General features: G+C 47.8%; 1 protein-coding gene across 1 annotated transcript in view; it reads left to right on the top strand.

Annotated features, from left to right (window-relative positions):
* The window catches only part of TENM4 (teneurin transmembrane protein 4), a 383,303-nt gene that overhangs the window by 286,655 nt on the left and 72,133 nt on the right, over window positions 1-24,515 (top strand). Inside the window, exon 15 of the mRNA XM_024749719.1 lies at window positions 5,420-5,636. Within this exon, the coding sequence (XP_024605487.1) occupies window positions 5,420-5,636 (217 nt within the window). The remainder of the gene's footprint in view (window positions 1-5,419; window positions 5,637-24,515) is intronic.

Below are 24,515 nucleotides of genomic sequence, written 5' to 3'. Positions count from 1 at the left end.
CGGTCATCTCTATCTGACCCACCACACCAAATCCTCTGGAGACATGACTCTATTTTCTTCTTGTCTATCCAGTGCCTAGCGCAGGGCCTGCCAGCCATGTGACAGACACTGAAGGAACAGAGCAGACCTGTCCCCTGTGCCTCCTTTCTAAAGAGAGGAACGAGCTCTTCCCGTGGTGGCGGTGGGGTTTCATCATGCCTCACAGCCCTCGATGAGCCCCATCCAACTGATGGAGCTGTTCGATTTGGGATCCTCACGTAATTCATTCATTTTTTCATTCATTCAGCAAATACGCTCACTGTGCACAAGGCAATGTGCTATGCATTTAGGATAAGAAATAAGTCATTTTCTGCCTTCTGTGGATGGGGGACAGGGCTGGGGATCCAGGATGTCCAAAGCACTAATAGGGAAAGAGATGCAGACTGTGGACTAGTGCCTGGTTTGGAAGAAAGAGAAGAGACCAGAGTCCCAACTCTGCTACTTCACTAGCAGTATGACGTTGGGTAAATCACCTAACCTGACCCCAGTGTCTTCTTTTGTAAAGATGAAAAGGCCAGCTGAGTCACCACCTACGATAGAACTCTCGTGCCCGCCTGTCACTTCCTGTGAAAGTTCCAGCAGGCCAGCCACCAGGGGAGATGGTCACCCAAAGTCCCACCACTCCCTGGCATCTGTTAAGGTCACAACACGAATAGGAGGCCACCACTAGTCAGCACCGCAATTGATGGCAGAGGACTTCATTCATTCCTGTGCCATAGCGACCGTCTGCAGAGGGTGAAGGACTCCAAGACTTCTTTCGTTGAATTACGGATTTACTCTTCACGACCCAGGAAACTTTCAGCAATCCCGAGAGGTTGCCAGAGCTTATTATCCTGGTTTGACGTGAATACATTGCATCTCAGACATAGGAAGGGATGTGCCCAAGGTCTCACGGCTAGAGAGTGACAGACTCAGGGACGGAACCCTGCCTTCAGGCTTCTAGCCTGGCTTTTTTTTTTCTCCACTTGCCCCTCTCCAAGGTCAGTTGACACCCACCAGCAGGGTGGGTGCTGAGGAGGGAGGCAACAGGAAATGGTGTGGCCCTCATTCTCAAGTTGGTAGCATAGGACGTATGTGGAAATGTTAGCAGAAGCCAGCACTCCACGCACCGTGCGGCATCTCAGCACCAGAGGGCTTCATGTTCAAGGGTCACAAGCACAAGAACTGCTCTGCAATATTCATTTAGTGCCCCAGGGACCTGGCCCCTTTTTTCTTTTTTTTTCTCTGCTTCTTCCCTTCCTTCCTTTTTCTTCGTCTTTCTTTTTAATCTCTGTTCTGCCTTTTTTCTGGCTGTTTCCTTCTCCCACCCCCCTGCGGCACCAGAGGCCACTGCCTGCCGGGTGTGGCATTGCTGCCCCTCCTGCCCTCCGGGATCCTGACACTTTCATCTGCCCCTCTTCACTTTCACCATGTGAGGAGAGAGAGGAGGCCTTCAGAAGTTCAAGGAGAAAGGAAATCTTGGGGTGGGGGTGGGGGAAATGTAATTTCCCAAAAGCTTGAGTTTAGGGTGTAGGAGGATTTTATTGAAAGTTCGAAGGAAATAAAGGAAAAATCCTCCCTATTTTCCTGACGGGTTTTTGGGTTTTGTTTTTGCTCCTGTGATAACAAGGGTCTCCCAATGGGAATAGTAAATACAGGAAACATGAACATTTTGTAAGTCAACCAGTGTGTGTGTAATATACAATTAAGTGAGATAAGAAGTGCTTGGAAAATCTAAATGTCTCCAAACTAGCCAAACCCAGAGAATCTCGAAAACCGTATATTGATGTATTTCTAATCTAATTTCTAATCTACCCCCAAATTTACTTTTCTGTCCTCAGAACATAGTTTTTCCTCTTACTACAGCTTTTCTAAAACTTATCATCTATGCCTAAGAAACTGAAACCGTGGAAGAGTCTCTGTTACCATAGAGCAGCCATATGCCCTGCTGCAGGCTGCCCTAATGCTGCATTTGAAAATAACAGAGAGGGGTTTGCACAGAAGCTGGTCTCATAAACTGAGACTTTGATAAGAATTTTGTGGGCCCTACTCATTTTTAAAATATGTATCTCATTTAAATATGATGGTCTCTATTAGTGGAGGTTTAGCCCACATTTACGACTCAGCAAATATTTGCCAAATGAATGATAGGGGAGCGTCAACACAGGGAGGTGTAGACGGGCAGCCTCTCTTCTCTAAGAGCTCATTGTGTGGGGAGTGAGACAGGGAAAATGAGCATTACAATATGGGGAGATGAGTGCAGTGGTGGAGGTCACCCAGGCCACTGAAAGAGCACAGAAGGGTAGCATTTCAGCAACACTCGTAGATTCATGTTTCCCACTCAAGAAATCGTGCCTAAAAGTCTCTTCAGGATCAGAGAACCTTTTATTTTTCAGAAAGAACTGAGTTCAAATTCTAAGTCACCTTCGTCACTGACTGTGTGACCTTGACCAAGTCACTTTACCACTTGGAACCTCTGGTTCGTTCTCTCTGAAACGGGAGTGATGGTGGCGACAGTGGCTGCTGCGTAGAGTTGGGAAGATCCAATGACACATTCCTTGAAAACATTCCTTGTAAAGCCTTTAGCACAATGCCTGGCACTCAGTAGGTGGCAGCTGTGATTATCATCATCATCATTTAATACAAAAGTTAATAATACTAGCAATCATTCCTGGCTATCCTTCCAACCAGGACCAGAGAACAGGAAGCAGTTCTTCCAAGGTGCCACAGAGCCGAGTGTTTATAAAGAAGTAAAAGACTGGTTTCCAGGGACCGCTTCGGTGGTAAACAAGAGCAGGCAAGAGCTAATAAAATTTCAAATTAGCCATGACTTTTCACAGCCCTTCAATTGTGCTAGCTGATTTAATGGTCAGCGTCCCTGCTCGCCGCCGGGATTGAATAATGGAGCATTTCTGCAGATATGGATGCAGCAGCTGAATCTGTCATGCTAACATCAATAGCAGAATGCAAATAACCCTCAGCTTGGGCTGTAATTATGTGCTTAAGCAATGTCTGACAGGGGCAGCCCGAGAATGTGTGATGGAGCCCGCCGACTGCAGGAGAAAACAGGTGCTTGGCGAGGCAGTTAGCTGGTATATGTGGAAGCTGGGACAGGAGCCACAAGGTAGGACCCAGGACAGAGCTGGAGTGGAGCTCTAATCCCTTTCCTCCACATCTCAGGATGCAGCCCTACACTTTGGTGAGCCGTGTTCTAGGGTCAGGGTCGGGAAGGGAACTACCTTTATTAAGTACTTACTACGTGTCAGGTTCTCTGCTAGATTGGGGGGCATACACTATGTTTTTCACTTACGTAAAAAAATACTTAAGTAACAGTCTTAGAATCCACTTGTGGAACTTCCCTGGCAGTCCAGTGGTTAAGAATTCACGCTTCCACTGCAGGGGGCGCAGTTTTGATCCCTGGTTGGGAAACTGAGATCACACATGCCCCGCAGTGTGGGCAAAAAAATTTAAAAAAAAGAATCCACTTGTAAGAGATGTGGGAAACTGAGGCCAGAGAGTTTAAGTAACCTGCCCAAGGTCACACAGTAGTAAGTTTCAGAGCCAGGATTTCGCCTCAGACAGTCCTGCTCTGGAGCCCATACTCTTTACCACTGTGCTGCCCTCAAGGTGGGCATAGCATAAAAGGTCTTGGATACCATGCAGAAGTTGGGAGAGAAAGACAAGGGATTTGGGGCCCTAATTTATTAGAAAAAAACTGGGCTTCGGGGAGGTCAGGTAGCTTGCCTGAGGCCACAACATCCCAAGGCCAGAAAGGAGGCTTAAGAGTGCTGCCTGTGTGGGTAGGGCACCCAGTCTAACCAATGCATATGCAGTATTCCGGTGGGCAGCATCTGCATTGTAAACCCATGGAGACAGAAGTGAGGGAGTATGTCCGTGTTGAGGAGACGGGGCCTCAGAGCGATGAAGCACAGGAACTCACCCAGAGTCATTCTTAGGCACAGTTCTGGGACTTGAGCTACAATCTCTGAGCCTCACCACCCTCCCACCATACCACACTGTTTAATTGAATTGAATGAAGATAATGGTCTTCTGCCTTTTATGGTCTGTCCTTTGGTTTCATCCCCTTGATTCATTTGTCAATTCATTCATTCAATTTTCTTTCATTTATTTATGTAACAGTCATGTTTTAAACACCTGTAGTAAGTGCTGGGGATACAACAGAGATGACCAGAGCAGGATCCATGCCCCCAGGGTGGTGAGGAAGTTTGCCCAAAGTCACACAGCTGGTAAGCAGGAGAGGCAGAATTCCAGCCTACAGAGGAACACATGTGCTTCGACTGTTCTCTCCCTACAGAGCACACAGACTGGCTTTCCCTGTCCCCCGCTTTGGGCAGTATCCTCTAATCCCTGGGTTTGTCATCTATTTTAAGCTACTCTATTGGGTGCCTGTAAAAGCGCTTTGGGATAATGAGACCAAAAAGTTGTGGCCTGGTGGAATTTCTTTTTTGCACTTTGGGAAGCTGGGAGCTGTAATGTAATTTTCAGCCCTAAAGAAATCCACCCATGTGGTAGAGAGAATTCTCTGCTAATGGCAGCTTGGCGGGTGATCTGAAACCATCCCCTCTCACCCAGAAGGCAGAGCTGGGTGTCCACACATTTGCATCGAGGCCAGGAGAGATGCTGGGGGTTTCACCGCCTCCACCAGCACTGCCTCTTGCTTACCCCCGAAGCCCGTCAGTCGCCAGGTCTCACCTCTTGAGCGTCTCTCCAAACCGTCCTCTTCTCTCAGTCTCCACTGTCACTGCTCTAGTCTCAGGAACCATTATTTTCCTCCCGTGTAATCTCAGCAACACTGCCTCCATGCAGCCCCCAGCTTCTGCCTTGGGCCCCCTTCAGTCCCCTCTCCACGATACAGGGGACACTCTTTCAGCAATGCAGTGACTTTCAGATAAAATCACCTCTTGCTTAACACCTTTCAGTAGCTCCCATTGTCCAGAGGGTGAAATGCAAACTCCCTAACCTGGTCCAGGAGGCCCAGCTGTTTGCTCCTGCCAACCTCACAGCCTGATCTTGTGCTGTTCCCCTCACCTTCTGAGCCCAGCATTTGAATTTAGCAACTCAAATGTTCAGTGTGTTGTTCTCTCAACTCTGGGCCTTCATATATATAATTCCTTCTCCCTCTCTGAAAAAAAACAAAAAACAGAAAAACACGTCTCGCTGCCCACTGACTTGTCTATCTTCTCCTGCTAAGCTAGTAGGCGGCCACCCGATCTCACACCTGAATCTACTTGGTACCCAGCGAAGCCCTTGGCTTCTATCAGGCACTTAATAAAGTTTTCCAATGAATGGAAAATAGAGAAGTGAATGAAGGAAGGCTCTGTGGACAAACGATGCTGATTGAACATAGCCATATAAACGTCATGCTCTGTCACCCCTGCAGATGGCTTGGTGGACTGCATGGACCCCGACTGCTGCCTCCAGCCCCTCTGTCACGTCAGCCCGCTGTGCCTGGGCTCCCCCGACCCTCTGGACATCATCCAGGAGACACAGGCCCCTGTGTCCCAGCAGAACCTGTACTCCTTCTACGACCGGATCAAGTTCCTCGTGGGCAGGGACAGCACACACATCATCCCCGGGGAGAACCCCTTTGACGGAGGGTGAGTCCAGCTCTGGCTGTGGTTCTCTGAGGGGGAAGTGGCTCACCCCCAGGGCCACATGTGGGTGGATGGGAGTGGGAGGAGGCCAGGAGGGTGGGCGTTGAGGGCTCCTGATGGAATGGCAGGGGAGGCAGGGAAGCAGCCTCAGGTACCCACATTTAGAAAACTGCTATCCAGGGCGTTTGGAATTTTTATGAGTGGAGTTTTTTTGTCCTCATTGGGTGATAGATGGAGAGAGTGGGAAATCAAAGGTCCAAGGGGAATCTTGGATCAATACCCACTCTGCAGTCAGCACTTACTGATTCTGTGGTCTCCAGATGGGTTGAAAGCTTTGACACTATCACCCCTCAGAGCTGATGTCCGGGAGATTTTGTTAGGCTGGGGTGGGGTGCATCTGCTGGCACCCCAAGCCATATGCCCATGCATTCTTTCCCAAGCGTTCAGTGGTGTCGTCTATTGGACAGGTTTTTACTGAGGTCTGCTCTGTGCCAGGTCCTGTGCTGGAAGCACAGAGATGAGTGGAGCACAGTCCCTGCCCATTGGTCACTCACAGCCCACTAAGGGGACAAAAAAATAGTTCCATTGTGATAGACCAGAAATATGCCCCCAGGGTACTCTGGAAGCATAGAGAAGGTGCTCCTGGGTGGGGGAAGGCCGAGACTTAAGAACTGAGTCTTAAAGATGAGAATTAGCTCAGCAAGGGAGAGAGAGTGTGCCAGGGTGAGAGAACTGCTTGTGCAAAGACCCAGGGGCATAAAAGTGTACAGGAGCCAGCAGAAGGCAGCTGTCTGTTCTCTGCTCCCCAGATCAGGGTCTGTGAACTTGGGAAACGTATCCCAGAAGGAGGGATTTATGATAATTTATTTTGAATGTCTTCCAATGTAGTGATACCTCATGCACACAGAGCTTTCTTTAAAAGTCAGCCCAGTTCAGTTCAGCACAGACTGTGTGCCTTCTATGTTCATGACTTCTCTGCCAAGAGAGTTCCTGCCCTAAGGGGACGATGTGGTAGGGATGAGGGAAGGGAAGAATGAATGACATCCCCAGTTCTATTTAAAGAGGGAAATCAGCAGGGATTCATCCTCTGCTGGGTCTGAGGGATGCTGGAGAGAGGAGTCTCTTACTCAGATGCTTGGCAAGGGCAAGGAACGGACTCACCTCAGTAGAACACCCAAGAATAAATGTCTATTTGTAGTTCAGAAGCAAATCTGAAGCTCACACAGAGGTTAGGGCTGGGGTTTTTGATAGGTGAGCCATCAAGAAACAAGCAGTAGATGAAACCATGAGCACACAGAAGTTGGATCCAGGAAAATGTGTAAGGGGGCCGAGTGGGGACCTAAGAAGGACTCCTGGGGAGTCTCCCTAGAAGGTAGTATTACGATGCCCAGAGAGTAACTGGGAATCCAAGGAGAAGGCTCGCTCCTGGGACGTGATGGAGCTGGAACTCCAGGGCCCATGCTTTCCACTGCCCCAGCCCTTCCTCACAAGGAGCAATGACAAGAGGGGAAAAGTGAAGTCGGGGGAATTCTCTGAGCCCAGCAAGAGTGAGTCAAAGCATTTGAACTTTAACCTTTTTAGGGATGAAGGTACTTTATAGTCCCTTCAGCTTACCCCGAGAATACTGAGAACCTCAGAGGTTACGTGATCTTCCCCAATTTACAGGCTAGTCAAGTGGCAGAGCCAGGAGCAGAAATAGAGTGAGGAAAAGCCTATTCGTTTATCTTGGCCAGAAATACCGCTTTCGTCTCTGGGTAGGGAGCTTCTGCTCTTTCATTCAATTGTGTGATTTTGTATGTATGCTTGTGGGCCTTCCCATGGTGTGAGTTCTTTTAGTCAACTGGAGATAGAAATATTACTCCTACCAAGGGGAATATTACTTGCTCACCCTTTCTTTACTGGACCTGTTATGGAATCTGATTAGGGCTATGGCTGGTTGGCTGCCAGTGGCTGTTCTGTTTTGGGGTGCCCTTACCATGCCATCCTAATAAGTACCAACAGGGACCATGATCCCTGAGCCTGCTGCTTACGTGCCAGGAATCACACGGCACCTGCCCAAGGATTTCAGTATCCTTTCTCCCAGTCTGACATGCCTTAAGGAGCCTGTCAAGTGGGGAACTTGAGAAACCTATACTGGGAGAAATGGACCGCTCAGCAGAGAGAAAAGAGTATAGGCCTTGGAGTCCAGCCAACTTGTGCTTCAGATCCTGCCTCTGCCACTGATGGATATGTGGCTCTGGACAAGGGCTTAATATAGTGAATATGTAAATGTCTGTTAACCCTCTAGACTGAGTCTGCCAGGACAGGACTGCATCTCACTCATTTTAGCACTTAGTAGTCGCTCGAGATAAATATGCGTATATCGATATATACCTTGAACATTGAAGAGATGGAAGGAAAGGAGAGAGGGGAGCGATGGGGAGGGACAGTGGGACACAGGATGGATGGATACATTATCTATTTTACTTAATTTCCTACTGAGGATTCAGAGTCCAGAGAGGTTAAATGATCTGTTAAAATCACGTTACAGATTAGTAGAAGAAGCGGGTGTAGAAGTCAGCTCCCAGATGATTGTTTTTATTTTTGTTTGTTTTTTTTTGTGTTTTTTTGCGTTACACGGGCCTCTCACTGTCGTGGCCGCTCCCGTTGCGGAGCACAGGCTCCGGACACACAGGCTCAGCGGCCATGGCTCACGGGCCCAGCCGCTCCGCGGCATGTGGGATCTTCCCAGGCCGGGGCACAAACCCGTGCCCCCTGCATTGCCAGGCGGACTCTCAACCACTGCACCACCAGGGAAGCCCCCAGATGATTGTTTATATATCTGTCACCTTCAGTTAAATAACATGCTTTGAAAGTAGAGACCATTCATCTCTCCAAACCTATATTACTTAGGGCAGGGCCCGGAATAGAGTATTTGCTCTAAAACGAACGGATAACGGAAGCTTCCAAATGTTACTGTTATAATTCCTTTTGCCTGTTATTCTCCTGAATCATTATGCCCCTGCCCCTCACTGATCTAGATTCAGAAGAAGCAGCTATCATTCACTACTAAGTATCCCCAAACAGATTTTTATGTAAAACAAGCCCAAGTGACTGGAAACCCACAAACACAAGACAGCAGATGCTTTTCTCGTTAGACTGCCTGCTTGGATTCTATCGTCATGCTCTGAACCCGTAATACAGGGCTTATTTGCGTCTTTGGGATAAAGTGAAATCAGTTGCCAGGTTTGGGTTGTTGCTTTCTTTCCTCTCCTGTGAAGAAATGTGGTATCACAGAAAGCGCCCGGAGTGTGAATCTTGGCTTTACCTCCTACTAGCTCAGTGTGGCCCCAGGGAAATGATGGAACCTTTGTGTACCTGCCTCCAAAGATAAACTGGAATAATAGTAACCGTTTCATGAAAGCCATTGAAAAGACTCACCGAGATAAAGCGCCTAGCACGGGGCTTGGTACGTTCGTGATAAGTAAACGGTGGGGTGGCGTTTATGACAGCAGCGTGGTCTGGTGAAAATGGCCAAGACCTGGATGTGAAGCCTGTTGCATCCACTTTATAGCTATGTGAAAACTCCTTAACTTCTCTGAGCCTCAATTTCCTCATCTGTAAGAGCAGGGTAGTCATGTCTATTGTGCAGGGTTGTCGTGAGAATTAAATGAAAAAACAAGAAGTACATGAAGTCTCAGACTAGTACTGGCCACACAAAAAATGTTTGCTAATTATGTGTTGATGGTGGTGATGATGATGAACATGAGAGTGGAGGTGATGATGTTAGAAAGAGCTTCCAGCTCTAATTCCTTGATTGGAAGTGAAACTTGAGAGTAATCTGCCCTCCAGGAAAGTCCAGCTGCCACCCAGAGAGGAGCGAGTTGTGGATCGTTGAATCCTTATTTGAGGAAGGGAAACGGCAGCATTCTACGAGGCAGCTGTCAGCCGGGCTTCCTGTTAGGGAGGAGTCCAGTGGCACTTCTCCAGAGAGCAGGGTTCCTGATGGGCAGGCCAACCTGACTCTGTGCCTGTGTTTAACAATAACAAGCCTGTGGGACAGAAAAACCCCGTATTTTCCTGCACCCCGTATGCTGCACCACAGTGTGTATAGTCTGAACGGGAGTCCATTTAACAGGCTCCTCCAAGAAGCAGGCTGTCACCCAGAAATCCAGCGGCGTTTCTGAGCCCAGCAAGGAGCCCCAGGGGTGCAGCTCCTTTACTCTGCAGTCTCCCAGCTGTGTGACTGACTCAGAGAGACCCAAGTATGAGGCATGCTGGGACCGACCATGAGAGGGAGAGGAATTCAGTGCCAGTTGAAACTGACCAGAGCACCCTTCTGTGGGGAAAGCAAGCCAGCCAGTCCTCAGCACCCAGGGCTCTCCCCAGGATGCTTTTCCTCAGAGGCCTGACCACGGCAGGGATGAGGAAGCAGAGGTTCTCCAGATGCATACACGACACCAGCAGTTATATGGGGGCTTCCTCATGCTTCTGTGCAGCACCCCAGCTGGTGTCAGAGGCACTAGAGCAGGGGTAGCCCTCCGGGAAGGATGGGCAACGGAAACCCAGGATGTGAGGGCCCCAGCCAAGCAGAGTGGGCTCTTGGCTGGGCTGGGCTGGACTTCTTGGAGGAAAGCCCAGAGCTTGACTCAGAACTAAAGTAGAAGTACCGCCAGATGGACTTAGAGTGAGGGAGACCTCCCGCAGGGACCCTGTCTGGTTCATCTGTGTCCCCAGAGCCCAGCACAATGCCTGGCCCAGAGCAGGTGTTTAATACAGGTTTGATGAATGCAGTAGCTCTATCTGACCCTCTGCCACTGCTGTGCTCAGCTCCACATAAAGTGACAGAGATATGAATGACTTCAGCTGATCTCAAGTAGGTCTAAAGTAGGAGGGAAAAAACAGGCAGGGGAACCACCATCACCAGATTAGGTGGCTTGAATACCATCTTTCCACCCTGGCCTGAATGCCTGGAGCCATTCTCCCTAGTGGAAGGCACCTGTCCCTCCCCTGGATTCATGGGGAGAATACAACGCAGGGTGCCCTCTACGGAGACTTGTGTGGGAGGGGAGGAACCATTCAGCTCTGCAGGTGGAAGAAGAAGGATCCCCAGCTGGATTGTCCATACTAGGAGGACAGATAACAGGACCCAGACTGTGGAACCTGGGATTAGACAGCTGGGAAAGTGAGGGCAGTGTGAGACAATTCCTCCTCTAAGACCACTCAAGGCAGCTGTTTCCCCGTTACACAACTTTGGTTGTATCTCTTATCTTGGGAAGGACTGACTGGGTCGAAAGAGCTGGACACAGGGCAGACAGATCAGTTCAGTGAATACTTGTGGATTGCCACTGCTAGACAGGGTAGCAGATTATAGGAAGAGGAAGAACCACCGCCAAGTTACTTAATACCGGTTCAGAACATGTTTGAGGACACTGTACTGGTAAGAGGAAGGATGTGATGTTGTCAAGTCTCTCTGGGCTCCTCGAATCCCAATAGGTTATCAGCTCATTCAGGCAAGTGGTTGGATGTGGGCAGGTTGCTACCAAAGTCAGCCACAGGGCACACTGAACCCAAAAAGAAAAGACTTCAGGAGTCAGGGGGACTTTAGAAAAAGGAGGGATGGACCAGAGTATTCGTCTCAAAGGAGGCAGAGTATCGTATCGTATAGAGAGGGTCAGATCCTATGGAGAGGAGAGAATGGGCAGGTGCAGAGAGGGACAGACCTGCCACGCTCCATTTGGTAAATATTAATCAGCACCTACTCTGCACTAGGCCTGCAAGAAGACGTGCATCTGACCCCGTTACACTGGGGCCTCCTTGTGCGTCCATGCCTCGTTGGTCATTCAATCCCTAGTGCCTAGCAGAGGGATTGGCACAGACTAAACCACAATGAATGGTGGATGAATCAGTGCGTCAGCCGATCAGCTACTGCTGAGTGCTCGAACAGAGTAGAGAGAGAGTGCTTTGAGAGCTCAAAGGCGGGGCCATCACTGCCACTGCAAATCCAGGTCCCTGAGCTCCACGGCACGGGGGGGCTGCACCTGGCCCATCTTTGTTTCTCCAGCACCCGGCAGAGGGCCTGGCTCAGAACAGGCCGCAGTGAATGTTTGGTTTTGAGAATGAATGAGCAAACAAACAAATGAACTAATGAAATAAGACTTCTGGCAGGAGATGGCCTTTGGCCTGAGACAAAGATTTCAGTGAGGAGGGTTAGCCACTGAAATATTATTTATCCCATTTCAGGTCACAACAACCTGTTAGCACATCATGAAGTCAGTGTAGTAGTGGGTCGAAACTATTTTTTTAAGAAGTAAACTTAAATGGAATAGTGTACCGTGGAATAGAAAATATCAGTGCGGCACTCTAAAAGGATATGTATTTCATGACGCGTGCGTGTGTGGTGTGTACCCTTGACTAGGGTATGTTGCTTACCGTGGATTTCAGTTGAACAGGATTTGAAAATTCATTCTAGACTGAGGAACCAGCATGACTTTCCATGATAATCAAAGAACCAAGAGAATTTTAATGTGGCCGGAGCATAATTATGGTGACAGTATTTTCCAAATCAAAAGTCAAGAGACATGCTCTAATGTTTGAAACCAAGAGGGTCTCAGGGAATCTAGGATGATATGATCCTGGTGTGCAGAGGGGCCATGGAGGAAAAAGAAGAACAGAGGGGACTCTGAGACCAGAAAGGTAGTTTGGGGAAGAAACTGAGAAAAATCTGCCCCTCGCCTGTGCACTGACCAGATTAGGGCATGTCACCTCAGTCAGGACTTAAAACGGCCACTAACAGAAGTGAAATAACCTTGATACCACGTCAGCCTTTAGAATTTCTCTCAGACCCTTTATAAAGCCACAATGTTGCCGAGAATTTTGGAAGTAGGAGGTTACAAGAGGAAAAATGTAATGGAAAAGAGGGGGGAAAGATCCCGTATGCAATATAATTTTTCGTCAGCCCACTGCAGACCTAAAGCCACGTGCAAGTGTCGGTGACAGAGCAGTTCCAGAAATGCATTTGCCTGCCACTCCACCCCCCTCGGCCCGCCCCAGGCCTTAAGACAGCCCTCAGATAGCCCTCCGAGAGTCTGAGCAATAGAGGTCATCTAATGGAGTTCATAGAAACACCAGCTTCCTGACAGCTGGCCTCTGAGCGAATTTATTATTGAATTATACTCCTGCGTTTTCAGAACAAGCTGAACTGACAGGCTACCCCATCAGTTTAAAAAAGGGGGCCAGGAAGAAAGACAATGATAAATTACCCTGATGGAAGATGGAAGAAGGTAAAGAACCTGCTTCCTCCAAAATGTCAGCCATTATATATTATTCATGTTGGTTTAAAAAAAAAAAAAATCCCTCCCCGCATTGAAATGAATGTTTATGATGATAAAGCAACTAGGTGATTTAATTCAGGATGCGGGCAGCAACTCCTCACATCATCCTGATCATCTAACAAGTCCTCCTCTGCCACTTGATCATCCCTTTATTGATTCCAAAACCGAATTACGACGTTTGCTTTGTAGCCTGATCTTCCTCCTAGCTGTCCATCACAGGAAGCGTTAGCCGACGATGCAGCGCTGAAGCGGGAACCACTCGGGGTTTAGAGGGAGAGGCCCTGCATTCAAGTTCTTGGGCAAGGGAGAGCAAGCGACCTTGGGTGAGCGAGGCTCAGTTTCCTCATCTGGAATGAGGGGTCACTCATTCTCACCCTGCAGGTTATTTGGAAGGTTAAATGAGATAAAATACCCAGGAAGCCCAATGGCTGGTGCAGAGCACACATTCAGTAAGAACACCGAATATTTACCAAGGATGTTCTACGTGTCAGGCATTATTTGAAATGCTTTGTAAGTTTCATAATTAGCAACACCTTTACATCTCCCCTGAAACCATATAACATAGGGAATTCATGCCCCTTCTTTTACAGATAGGAAACTGAGGCACAGAGAAGTGGAGTAACCTGGCCCAGGACAGACGGCTTGTAAGTGGCAGAGCCGGCATTTGAAGCCAAGCTGATTGGTCCTAGAGCCCAGGTGCCGAGCCTCTGTTCTTCTCTGCTAGGTCTTTTATGTTCCCACCTCCACATCTTCAGCTTGGAAGTCTGTAAAACCTGGTGCTGCTACAACTCTACAACCCCAGCTGGCCCTGACTTTCTTTCTAATACTGTACAACACAGTAAAAAGCTAACATGCAGCAGGTCTTAGTGCTCCAGAGCACGGCCTCAGAGGCAGGTAGCGAGGCTTGAATTTGAGCCCTACCCCTTTCCCGCTGTGTGACCTGGGACAAGTCCCTTAATCATTCTGTTCCTCACTTTCCTCCTCTGTCATATGAGGGTAATAATTGGTACCTCGTGGGGATGTCTGAGGATGGAAGGAGATATAAAACACTTATGTGTCAGAGCAGTAAGCCCCGGATGAATGTTAGTGGCTGTTACCACTTACAGCAGGAGTTAGTGTTCGCGTTGGGAAGGACACTTGTATTCGTATAGGTTTTAGTGTCACCGTAGGAACTGGGAGAGAAATGAGAATCTTAGCCCGAAGCATTAATGCAGTTATATAACTGATGCAAGTGCCCCGGCACTGTGGCAGGCAGAGGTGAACAGACCTTTGAGATGGGCAGTCCTGTGTGGTTGAAGAGGAGACTTTGAGGCCAGAGAAAAAACTCTTGGCTCAGTGATGCAGTAGCAGAGCCTGAGTCCTGGCGAGCCTGGAGTCCTAAGTGAGGCTCTCAAGTAGTAATTCCAGTGTCTGTAAGTCAAGGACTTTCTGCATTTCCATCCAACACTGATAAACTTCAAGCAATGAGAAGTTAAAATATTGGAGGGCCACGCTTCACATCACTAATATTGGAGAATATAGGGTCAGGACGTACCAAACACCTCTGCAATGAGTCTAACCAGCACCCCAGTCCAATCCTGGAGGCGTCAAGAGCTGGCTCTAAGTGAGCTCCGAGCCCTGTGACTCTACCCTGTGGGTCTAGCCTGCAGGCCTCTAGGACTAACCCCAACCTGAGGAGGAGGGCTTAGAGCAACCCCAGCGGCTCAGCCTCCAGTCCTCCTACCATTCCTCTGCCTGACCCTTTATGTGCCAGCTCTGGCAATGGGTTTCTGTCCTGTCCCAGAATCCCAAACTCACCTGCTATCCGTAAGTCCCTGATATGAGCGGCCTGGTAGCCCTGCCACCCGAGGATGCAAGCCTTGCCTCCCCTTACCTGGCTCCCACCCCTGCCATGTCTGGGTCTGGAGATCCACCGTGCTCTGCTTAGGAACCTGGGCGTCGTTACCTGGTGACACACAGGACATCCACATCCAGCTGCCCCTGGGAGCTCCCTCACCATGCCTGTCCCCTGTCAGTCCTCCTCCCCTGCCCCTGGAAGGACTGTTTCCCTTGAATGCCACCTGTCTGTTGCTCTACACCTCAGGTCCGGCCTGCCGAGCTGGATTTGCACGGCTCTTTTCTGTGTCTCTGCCCCGCACTAGCCCCACCCCAGGAAGTGGGTCTAATTGTGGTCCATCCTAGTCTCCCCTTTCTGAGTAAAGCAGCAAAGTCTCCCTTTTCCGGAAGAAGCAAGACCTGTCCTGTACCCTGACAGGAATACAGGACACACAGTCGTGAAGTGAACTTGTCCACTGAGACACTGTGCAGTCACGTTTTAGCAGAGCTGCTTCAAGTTTTTCTAGCAACACAAGCCATCTGCTGAGGAGTCCTCTTAGAGGCCGTCCTCTGGCTGCATAGCCCAGAGAACAGCCTATATAGACATGTACTCACAATCCCTGGCCCCAGGCACACGGTCAGTGTTTCCGAGCCGTGTCCCCGACCTGGCCAGCCCTGTCACCCAGGATCAGGAGGCTTTTGCTCCTCAAAAATGATCTCCACTGGCTGGTCTCTCTCAGTCCTGTTTCTCCTTTGCCACAACCAGGACTCACTTCTCTGGAAATACGGTGTCCTGAACAGTCATGGGCTCTGTTCTTGTGTGCACCTTCGTTGGCCAGCAGGAAGTATTCCAGATGACTTCTGCGAGAGCCGACTCAGCCCAAAGCATCAGCGTTCAGCAGCCGAGTTGCCCCCAGGCTTGAGTGTTCAGAGCAGGGGCCCAGGACCTCGTGCTCCCTGAGTGTCTGAAGTAGCTCAACAACCACAGAAAGTTAGGAGATCACAGGACCGTGGCTTCTGGGCTCTGCAGGAGGCAGGCCTAAGGGCCCAGAAGCCACTAGCAGTTACCGGGCCATCTTGTCATTGGATGCCCCCAGGTGGGGTGAGAGCATCATAGCGGACCTGTCGATGCCTCAGCCTCAGTGGGTGATGGAGGGGAAGCTCTGTCCATCTCTAGGGATCACGTATCTCACCTGTAAATTAGGGGCTTGGACTCAGGCACCCAAAGGACTCTTCTAGTTAAACATTAAATTCCTGTTAAATCTGAGGAAGTCTGTGGATTTCTTCTTTCCGCTCCCCAGATATACACAAAACAGTCCAAGAGCAAAGCTTGTTCTGGTGAACTGGAGTACTTCCCTGTGACATTCATTACACACACCCAGCAAGTGATCTGGAAGCCTCTGGTGGAGTCTAAACTGAGCCGAATTCCAAATGGAAGAACAGAGTCAGGGTACTTGGGCAGGGCCTGGTGCTTGATGCTAACTGTGGGGATGTTTGTATGTCGTACTGGAATGACCTTGTAGGCAGCTCCCCTTTTTACCCCATGCTAGCTTTACTTCAAGATACAAGGAATTTTTTTTTTAAGTCAAATTATATTCATTCTGAAAGGTGAGTTCCTCATGCATAGGGATTCTGTCTCATTTATTGTTAGTAATTTAACTGCTTAGAATACAATGGAGGGCACTTCCCTGGCGGTCCAGTGGTTAAGACTCCACGCTCCCAATGCAGGAGGCACAGGTTCGATCCCAGGTCAGGGAACTAAGATTCCCCCATGCCGCATGGAGCAGCCAAAACAACAAAAACAACAACGACAACAAAATAAGTAAATAAACAAAATTTTTTTTAAAAAGAATACAATGGAAAATAAAACAGAAACTACTGGCACCGTTGTCCTGTAATTTCCATAAGTAAGAAAATGGATGAATAAATATCTTCCCTGCCACCCAGCACCGTGTATAGCACATAGTAGGTGCTCAGTTAAAGTTCCAATAACTGAACCCTATTCTCATTTACCTGGCCTTCATCTATGTTTCTCTTCCCCCAACCCATGTATATCTATTTTTTTACTTTGGACTATGTGAAATAACTATATTCATATTTTTCTGTCATCATCTTTTTTCATTCATGTGATCTTCATTTGTTTCTTTACTCAACATTTATTGAACGCATCCTAGTAGACCTACTCCTGTGATAAACACGAAGTTAGATGAAATAGACATAGTTGTTCCCTTCAAAGAACTCACAATCTAGAAAAGATAAGGTGTTTAAACAGATGAATACACTTTAGTGGGATAGGTACATTGTGCTTTGTTCACCAAAGGAGGGAGTGGCTTCTTTGTCCTGGAAAATAGGGAAGAGTTTCACTGAGAGGCAGGCCTTCAAGGAGAGATTAGTAGGAATGGGAGGACAGTCATTGAGGCAAAGGAACCAACATAGACAAAGTCAGGGAGGCATGGAAGTGCATGCCAAGGCAGGGGTATGAGAAGTAATTTAACGTGGCAGCAGCACAGGACGTGAGAATGGAAAACCGCGATGTGAGAGGCAGGCAGGGGCCCGATCCTGAAGGTATTTACATGCCAAGCTAAAGAGTATGGACTAATTTATGTGGACACAATGGGTACTACAGAAAATGACATGGATGGCACAGGGATACTGATGATGTGGTAAATTGACAGTGGTAAGGTCTGGAGAATTGGGTATCTTAGATTTGCAAGGTGCCTCAAGAGAGGATCTGGTCCAACTCCCTGACCACCAATAAATCGGAACGTTATTAAACGTTAACTGATTAGATCGAGTTCTGTTGGTTTGGGCCTAAGGTTATTGAAAGACATACAAAGTAAACATAGGAAGAGCGATGAAATAAGTTATAAAGAACGAAACACAGCTGGAAGTTGGCTTTTGAATATAGTAATATATAGCATATTAGAGTTTATTTCACACAAAGAAAGCACAGACACACACCATTGTAACTCTAGGGCTGTACAGTGGTCCCAAGGCGCTGCCCAATGTGGTCCATGAGGTACAGGAAGAAAATATTAGGACGTCTGTCTACATTTACTTTTTATCTTTAAAAATAAGAAAGAATGATTGTTTACTTGTATGGAACACCAGGTTTTTTCTGATTTGCTTGGTCCCAGTGTTGGTTACGTGTCTGGACGAGCACGTGAGGTGTTCTGAGGGAGATGAGGATCTAGTCCTCACAGAGCTTTACTGGTTTATAACATGACTGTGTTGTGTGTGTGTGTGTGTGTGTGTGTGTGTGTGTGTGTGTGTATAAAATCTAGCTTTAACCAAACTTACATAAAAAATGGGGTCCAGGGCCTCCCTAGTGGCGCAGTGGTTGAGAGTCCGCCTGCCGATGCAGGGGACACGGGTTCGTGCCCCGGTCCGGGAAGATCCCACATGCCGCAGAGCGGCTGGGCCCGTGAGCCATGGCCGCTGAGCCTGCACGTCCGGAGCCTGTGCTCCGCAACGGGAGAGGCCACAACAGTGAGAGGCCCGCGTACCACAAAAAAAAAAAAAAAAAAAATGGGGTCCAGTGGCATAAAAGGATTTTGCAAAGTAACTACCAATCAAAGATGACAAGTGCAAATACAAGCCAGCAGTCAAACGGCAGAGCTGATATTCCTACTCGTGATCCAGAGTCTTCCTCAACTCCACTATGAAGTTAAAAACAGCAGTGATCATTCTCATCGGATCTAACAAAAAGGGAAGCAAAAGATTCAAAATTATCAAGAAGACTAGTTGAAATATTTATTTTTTGTCCATTAAATCTTGCACCAAGCATATATTATGCTTTCCAATATTAGCTAATGATGATAGCATGTGTGTACAATTTATTAATAAATATAAATACACCCATGGAGCCTTCAGAAAATGTTTACAGAAAGGGTGTGTGATCAAAAATAGTTTTCAGAGCCCTCCTCTGATGATGTTAACTCAGACTTTTTAGGCGGCTAAAACAAATTGAGATTCTGTTATTTAGGTGTGTATCTGTGTCAGGTGGTAAGTAGCCTGAGAGGTGAAGTGACTTTCCTGAGTTCTCACGGATAATAAAGGAAGTCCTGAATTTGAATCCTGGCTCCCCAGCCACTCTTACAAGAATGGGCAAATCCATCCCCTGCCGAGGCTTTATTTTCTCACTTCTGCAAGAAGTGTGAAGTGTGAAGAGAGATGATCAGGAAGGTCTCTTCTCACATGTCATGACTAGTGGGTTCCCAAGAAAACGTACACAGGTGGAAGACAGCAGGCTAGAAAAGCTGGTTGAAGAAACGGAGGCAGAGCGACCAAGATGGAAAGCTCTGAAGAAAAGGCTACAGAATGGCCCGTGTTGCCAGGCTAGAAAGAAGGTCTTGGAGGCTACTGAGTGGACAGGGTCAGGCTTTGACTGGGACCCCCCTTGATGGGGGTCGTTTGACAGGCCATGAAGTGGGGCTTCTTTGGGCCCAAGTAAGGTTCTTACAAGATGTTGGATAAAGTGTAGTTGGTGCTAGAAAGATCCCTAGTCAGTCAGATGAGTTGGCAGAAAACAGTTTAAAGGGTGCGTAAAAGTCTGGCATAGAAATCTGTTTAAAGTATGTAATGCAAAGGAGTGATTTGCATAACCAGAAGTGGCACACAGTAACAAATACCTTGAAGCAAAGAAAGGCTAAAGTTACCTTTTGCCGCCTAGATAGATCGCAAATGATTATTCCAGTTTCCTGAATACCAGCTTCATTAGCTGTCTCCATTTAATAACAAAAAATGTTCAAGCTGCAGTTTTTCTTCCTTCATCTTCCTCTATCTGCTCGTATGATACACAATGAATAACAAATCTAACTTAATTTCTGGCATTCTTTTTTTTTTTTTTTTTTTTAAGTTTTCAAAACCTTTAAATGTACGGAAGAGGAGGCTGTAGCATCAAAGCAGTAAGGCTACAAGCAGAGATGGGTGGATCCTCCAGGGGAAGGAACCCAGCCTTGGGATGCAACTTGTGACCAACTAGAAAGCCCAGCCCCTGGAGCCCTCTGTTCCGTAGCCATATCCCTGTCAAGGTCAAGTAGCTCAGAGTTCTTTGGTATCTCTCTCATCTTCAGTTACAGAAACATATCAGTTCTTTATTCATTTAGTAAATAATTTATCAAGAGCTTACTCTGCACCACGCATTCAAATTCCAGGGCGCACCCTTGTGTTGGTGGAGGCTTTCTTTTGCCCACTCAGAAATGAGCATCGCCAAAAAAAAAAAAAAAAAAAAGAAATGAGCATCACCCATGCTCAGTGCTGGCAGTCCAGCACTGAGGGTGATGTGGTCCCTGTCTTCAAGGAGCTTGTGATCTGCTGGGGGGAAAAGGTTGCCCAATAGTATGACAGCACTCAGAGTCTTTGCAGAGACAGCCCAGGGAGTGCGAGTGCTAGGGTACGCTCCAGGTGGGTCCTGGGGCTAAGCAGGTGGTTTTCAGGTGAAGGGGACAGGTGGAAGGTTCCATGTAAAGGGAACAACTCAGAAATAAGTATCAGCATTGTATGAACTCCATTAGGATTCTGAAGCCACGTGTAGTAGGGCTGCTTGAGCTGGATTGAGGAGCACCAAGTTAAAACCATCATACATTCCACTTTACGTCTGTTTGAGAAAATCTTCAGCCTGCATGTACAGGTGAGAGAATGGAAATCCAGAGAGGTCAGGTGATGCTCCAAGGTCATACAGTTAGTTACCAGAGTCAGAACTGGGAACAGACCCCCTGCCCAGGGCTCTTTCACCACGCCCCTCCACTTCTCCCTGACGGGCGGCTGAGGTGAGTTTCTTCTTTACTTGGTTCTGTTTCACGGTGGTTTTGTCTCTCCAACACTTTCCTCCCTTGATCCCAAACCTGGCCGGTGTCCCCAGGAAGCAGTCAGGCAGATCTCCCCCGTCACTGGCGTCAGCCAGGGCACCTCAGTCGGGCCCTGAGTATTTGGCTGGGCCAATGCCAGCATGTTTGACGCCTCGCCCCCTTGGCCTGGCATGAGTACTCCCTCCTGGCAGAGTTCACCCAGCCTAATTGCTTGTTTTGTAGCCCAGCTGCCTGACATATGCCAAACCCATGTGTTGACTCACTGGTGTCAGAGACAACTACACTCAGGCGTTTCGCGTGTGCTTTGGTGAGCTCTAGGCAGCAAGCGGGGACTGTAATCCGTGTACTTCTATAACCTCAGCGGCCTAACACAGTGCTTGCCTTCGAGTAGGTGCGCCGTTTTCTAAAGTGAATTTTAGTGAGTGCAGGTGAATAACACAGTAGTAAGAGGAAGGACCTGGAAGCAAGGAGTCCTAGCTTTGAGTGTCAGTTCAGCCCATTGAGTTCTTTGCTGTAGGACCTTGAGCAAGTCTGTTCTCTCTGAATTTCAATTACTTGATCATTTCTCACCTAATAAGCACTTGGGAGAAGATCTCATGCTTACCTAGCCCTTGGAGATGGAAGCACATAAGATAGCTGTGTAAATGTGAATGATGTCACTGTATGACAGTCACATCATGGAGAGATACTTGGAAGGTTTAGAGCAACCTAGCAGAGCAGAGGGGTGATTAGTTGTGCCAGCAAGAGTTGGAAACAGCCTCACTGAAGTGATGACAGCTTAGATGGGACCCTAAGGATGAGTAGAAAATAACCCCATATGCCAAGACAGTGACTGAGGAAAAGCAAAACACATCAAATATAGGACTGGTGATAAGAGGATCATATGAGCCAGCTGGGAAGCCAGGTTGGTGACGGTGATTTGCACCCTGCGTTAGTGATTTCTCACCAAGGCAGTCTTCCATTATGGAATTTCACAGTCAAAGCAGCACCTATTTCTTAGGTGCACTGACCCTTAGTGTGAGGGTCAGTGTTCCAGTGGTGGACAGAAGCTGGCTCATGCCAGCTCACAGGGACTGCTTATTAAATGTTCAGGAGTTCTGCAAGCTAGTTCTTAAGCACAACTATTATTAAAAATTAAACTATATAAAATCACAGTTAAACAAATTAGATTAAAAACAAAGGTAATAATCAAAACTCATCACTTTCTAGTTATTTAGCTGTGTTTTACCATCATCTTTACTCTAGAGTTTATTTAGGTCTCTTGTTTCTCTGTGGTGGAAATAGTGTTATATACTGGTGACCTACTAGCCATCTCTTCCCAACTCTGGGTGCAGTGATACCTCAGCGGTAGTGTGAAATCGGCCGTGGTGGAAGTCTTTACACCACAGAAATAGGCAAATGCCACAAATTAAAGCCACTTTTCTTTTGCAAGCCAATTGTTAAATATTCACCAGGGCACCACTGGTGGTTTCCATCGAATAACTGGATGAAGAAAAAAAATGTTTCGAAACCCAGCAGCCACATCTCTTCAGACCTCTCTGGACAAAAACACGTGGCAGGAGACACATTTCCAGGGCCTCCTGGAAGGGCCTCCTGGAAGTCTCCTAGAGCAGACTTCCCCACCTTCTTTGTTCCAGGGAAGGCTTTACGTTGAACTGGGTTTTCTTGACAACTGAAAGTCATGGTCAAATAGGAGGATGGAAGTGTTTTTCTCCAGGACTTAATTCCTGAGCCAAATGCCTGTTTTGGCAGGAGGCCTCTGTGGCCCACAGGGGTACCGGGAGTCAACTTAATCTTCTCCAGGATCCAAAGCAATCCACAGGAGCCCGGGCTAAAATTACATCTGCTCTGGGTTGCTGAAGTGGAGGCGACATGATGGCCAAATGGTGCTGATTTAATGTTTCCCAACTATCAGGAAATCCCCGAAGAGAGATTAATCAGAGGAGGCTGGCCCACATGTGGAGGAGGGGCAGCAGCCAGGGCAGCCCCCCAAAGGAAACCATCGCCAGAGGGCTGGTTATCGTCCAGGCAGAATCTGAAGGCACATATGTCAGGAGGAGGCTGGAGAGTAGCCAGCACCAGGATATGAGATCTGTTAGTAATCCTCTGGAAGGACAGAGTTCCAGCAATAAGAAATTCAATTTTCCTCCATTAGAGAAAGCATCTCTCAGTACCGGCTGAATACAATTGACGGAATAAATCTTTCCCATTAGCGGAGAGATAATTTCACGTAAATATATCGGGAGACCTTCAGAGCAGGATGGTGAGTCTTTGCTGAGCCTCACCGGCTTAACTTGTTTGCCGTGTAATTGCATTTAGACCAAGGGCCTCGGAAGAAAACCACTGACTGAATTAACATTAACCAGATTGTGTGTGGTGAGGGGAGGTGGGGTGAGGAGCTCGGTGCGTTGTGGGTAGTTGTTCTTGCCTTCAGAAAGGACAAACTGACACCGGGGAGCCCAGCTGCTTACAAGCCTGGTGTGTTAATTGCTTTTCTCATCAAACAGAGAAAAGCTTATCACTTTCCTCTGTAGAAAGGGTAGAGATGTAGGTACCTAATAAAGCAGAGGCTGAGTTTGAGAGGTTTTTTTATGAATGCCCTCAGGCCTCATCACTAGCTCTTCCCCAGGCCAGAAAAAAGCCTTCCGAACTGTGGACAACAGAGCCTTTGCGTCTTTGCCTCAGATTTGTCTTGTCCACGAGGGCTGTCTCCCCAGCGCCCTGATCCCTTAGGACATTGACACCAGCGAGCATCTTCACTTCCACCCATTGCCAGTGGTGTACAGACTGGTCTAGAGTTGGACCCCGAGTGTGAGGCCTGGACTCAAGGCCTGGCTCTGCCCCTGCCTCCCTGTGTGGCTTGGAGCAAATAACATGACATCTGTGGACCCAGTTTCGTCTTCTTCCACTAACTCAGTGATTTTCTAGCTGGCTTTCCTCTGGCTTCTCCAGAAACTAAGACTCTACAGAGTTGCTTTCAGAACCACCCCAAGGGGAAAGCGGGTCCCACCCCTACTTCATCTGGAGCAGATCTTGTTTTTATTGGCTTTCCACTTGGGGATCCTTATAAAATATCATCTGCTAAAAAGATTCTGTTTCTGAAATATTTGAAAAAACATCATTCTAGATGATCTCTAATTGTCCCCCTTATTTACCCAACCTACTGTTTTTGCTTTTTTAAACAATCACCTCGTACTTCTTAGGCATTCCTGGGCACTCTAGAGAGAAAAAAGGAAATAGACCTTGACCCTGGCCTCAAAGAGCTGGTGATCTAGTGGAGTGGAGAAACATGTACAGTGTGGTAGGGTATCAAGGGGTTTGTGCCAGGTTTTGGAAGAGACAGTGACTAGTTCTAATTAGGGGCGTCAAGAAAGGCTTCAGGGAAGAGGCGTCATTTGAAGTTGGGTCTTCAAGGATGAGAATGTTGGGAGAGGGAGGGGTACAGGAATGATATCTGAGGCAGATGAAAGAACATTGCACAGACACAGAGGCTTTGAACAACATTTGACTGGCAAGTTTGGGAAAAACAGATGGCTTATTGCCTGGAATATAGAGGGAGAATGGAAGGGGGGATGTTGGGAGAGGTGCCAAGTTCTAGAAACCACTCCAAGGGGACACCAGCATCTGCCCTTCTCCTGTCTCCAATGCCAGGTGAGAGGAAGTGCCCTCTATCCTGTTCACTTTCTTGAATGCCTGCTTCCAGTGAGACTCTTAGTGACAATAAAGATCACTGCCATTTATGGAGCTTACTGTGCACGAGGATGAAAAAACAGAGACTCAAAGAGCTGTGACAGAGCTAGGGTTTGAACCCAAGTCACGTGACTCCAAATTCACGTGCAAAGCTACACCGTATAGCACCACCCCCCGCATCAGCTTTTTCTCCTTACGGCGTAGCATGGTATCCGTAGAAAATAACCCTCTAAGTGAGATATCTGAAAGCCTTT

The sequence above is a fragment of the Neophocaena asiaeorientalis genome, unplaced genomic scaffold, assembly GCF_003031525.2.
Source record: "Neophocaena asiaeorientalis asiaeorientalis breed wild unplaced genomic scaffold, Neophocaena_asiaeorientalis_V1.1 scaffold363, whole genome shotgun sequence".
NCBI classification, from domain to species: domain Eukaryota; kingdom Metazoa; phylum Chordata; class Mammalia; order Artiodactyla; family Phocoenidae; genus Neophocaena; species Neophocaena asiaeorientalis.
Note: the sequence above shows the minus strand (reverse complement) of the source record. Positions and strands in the feature narration are given on the sequence as shown.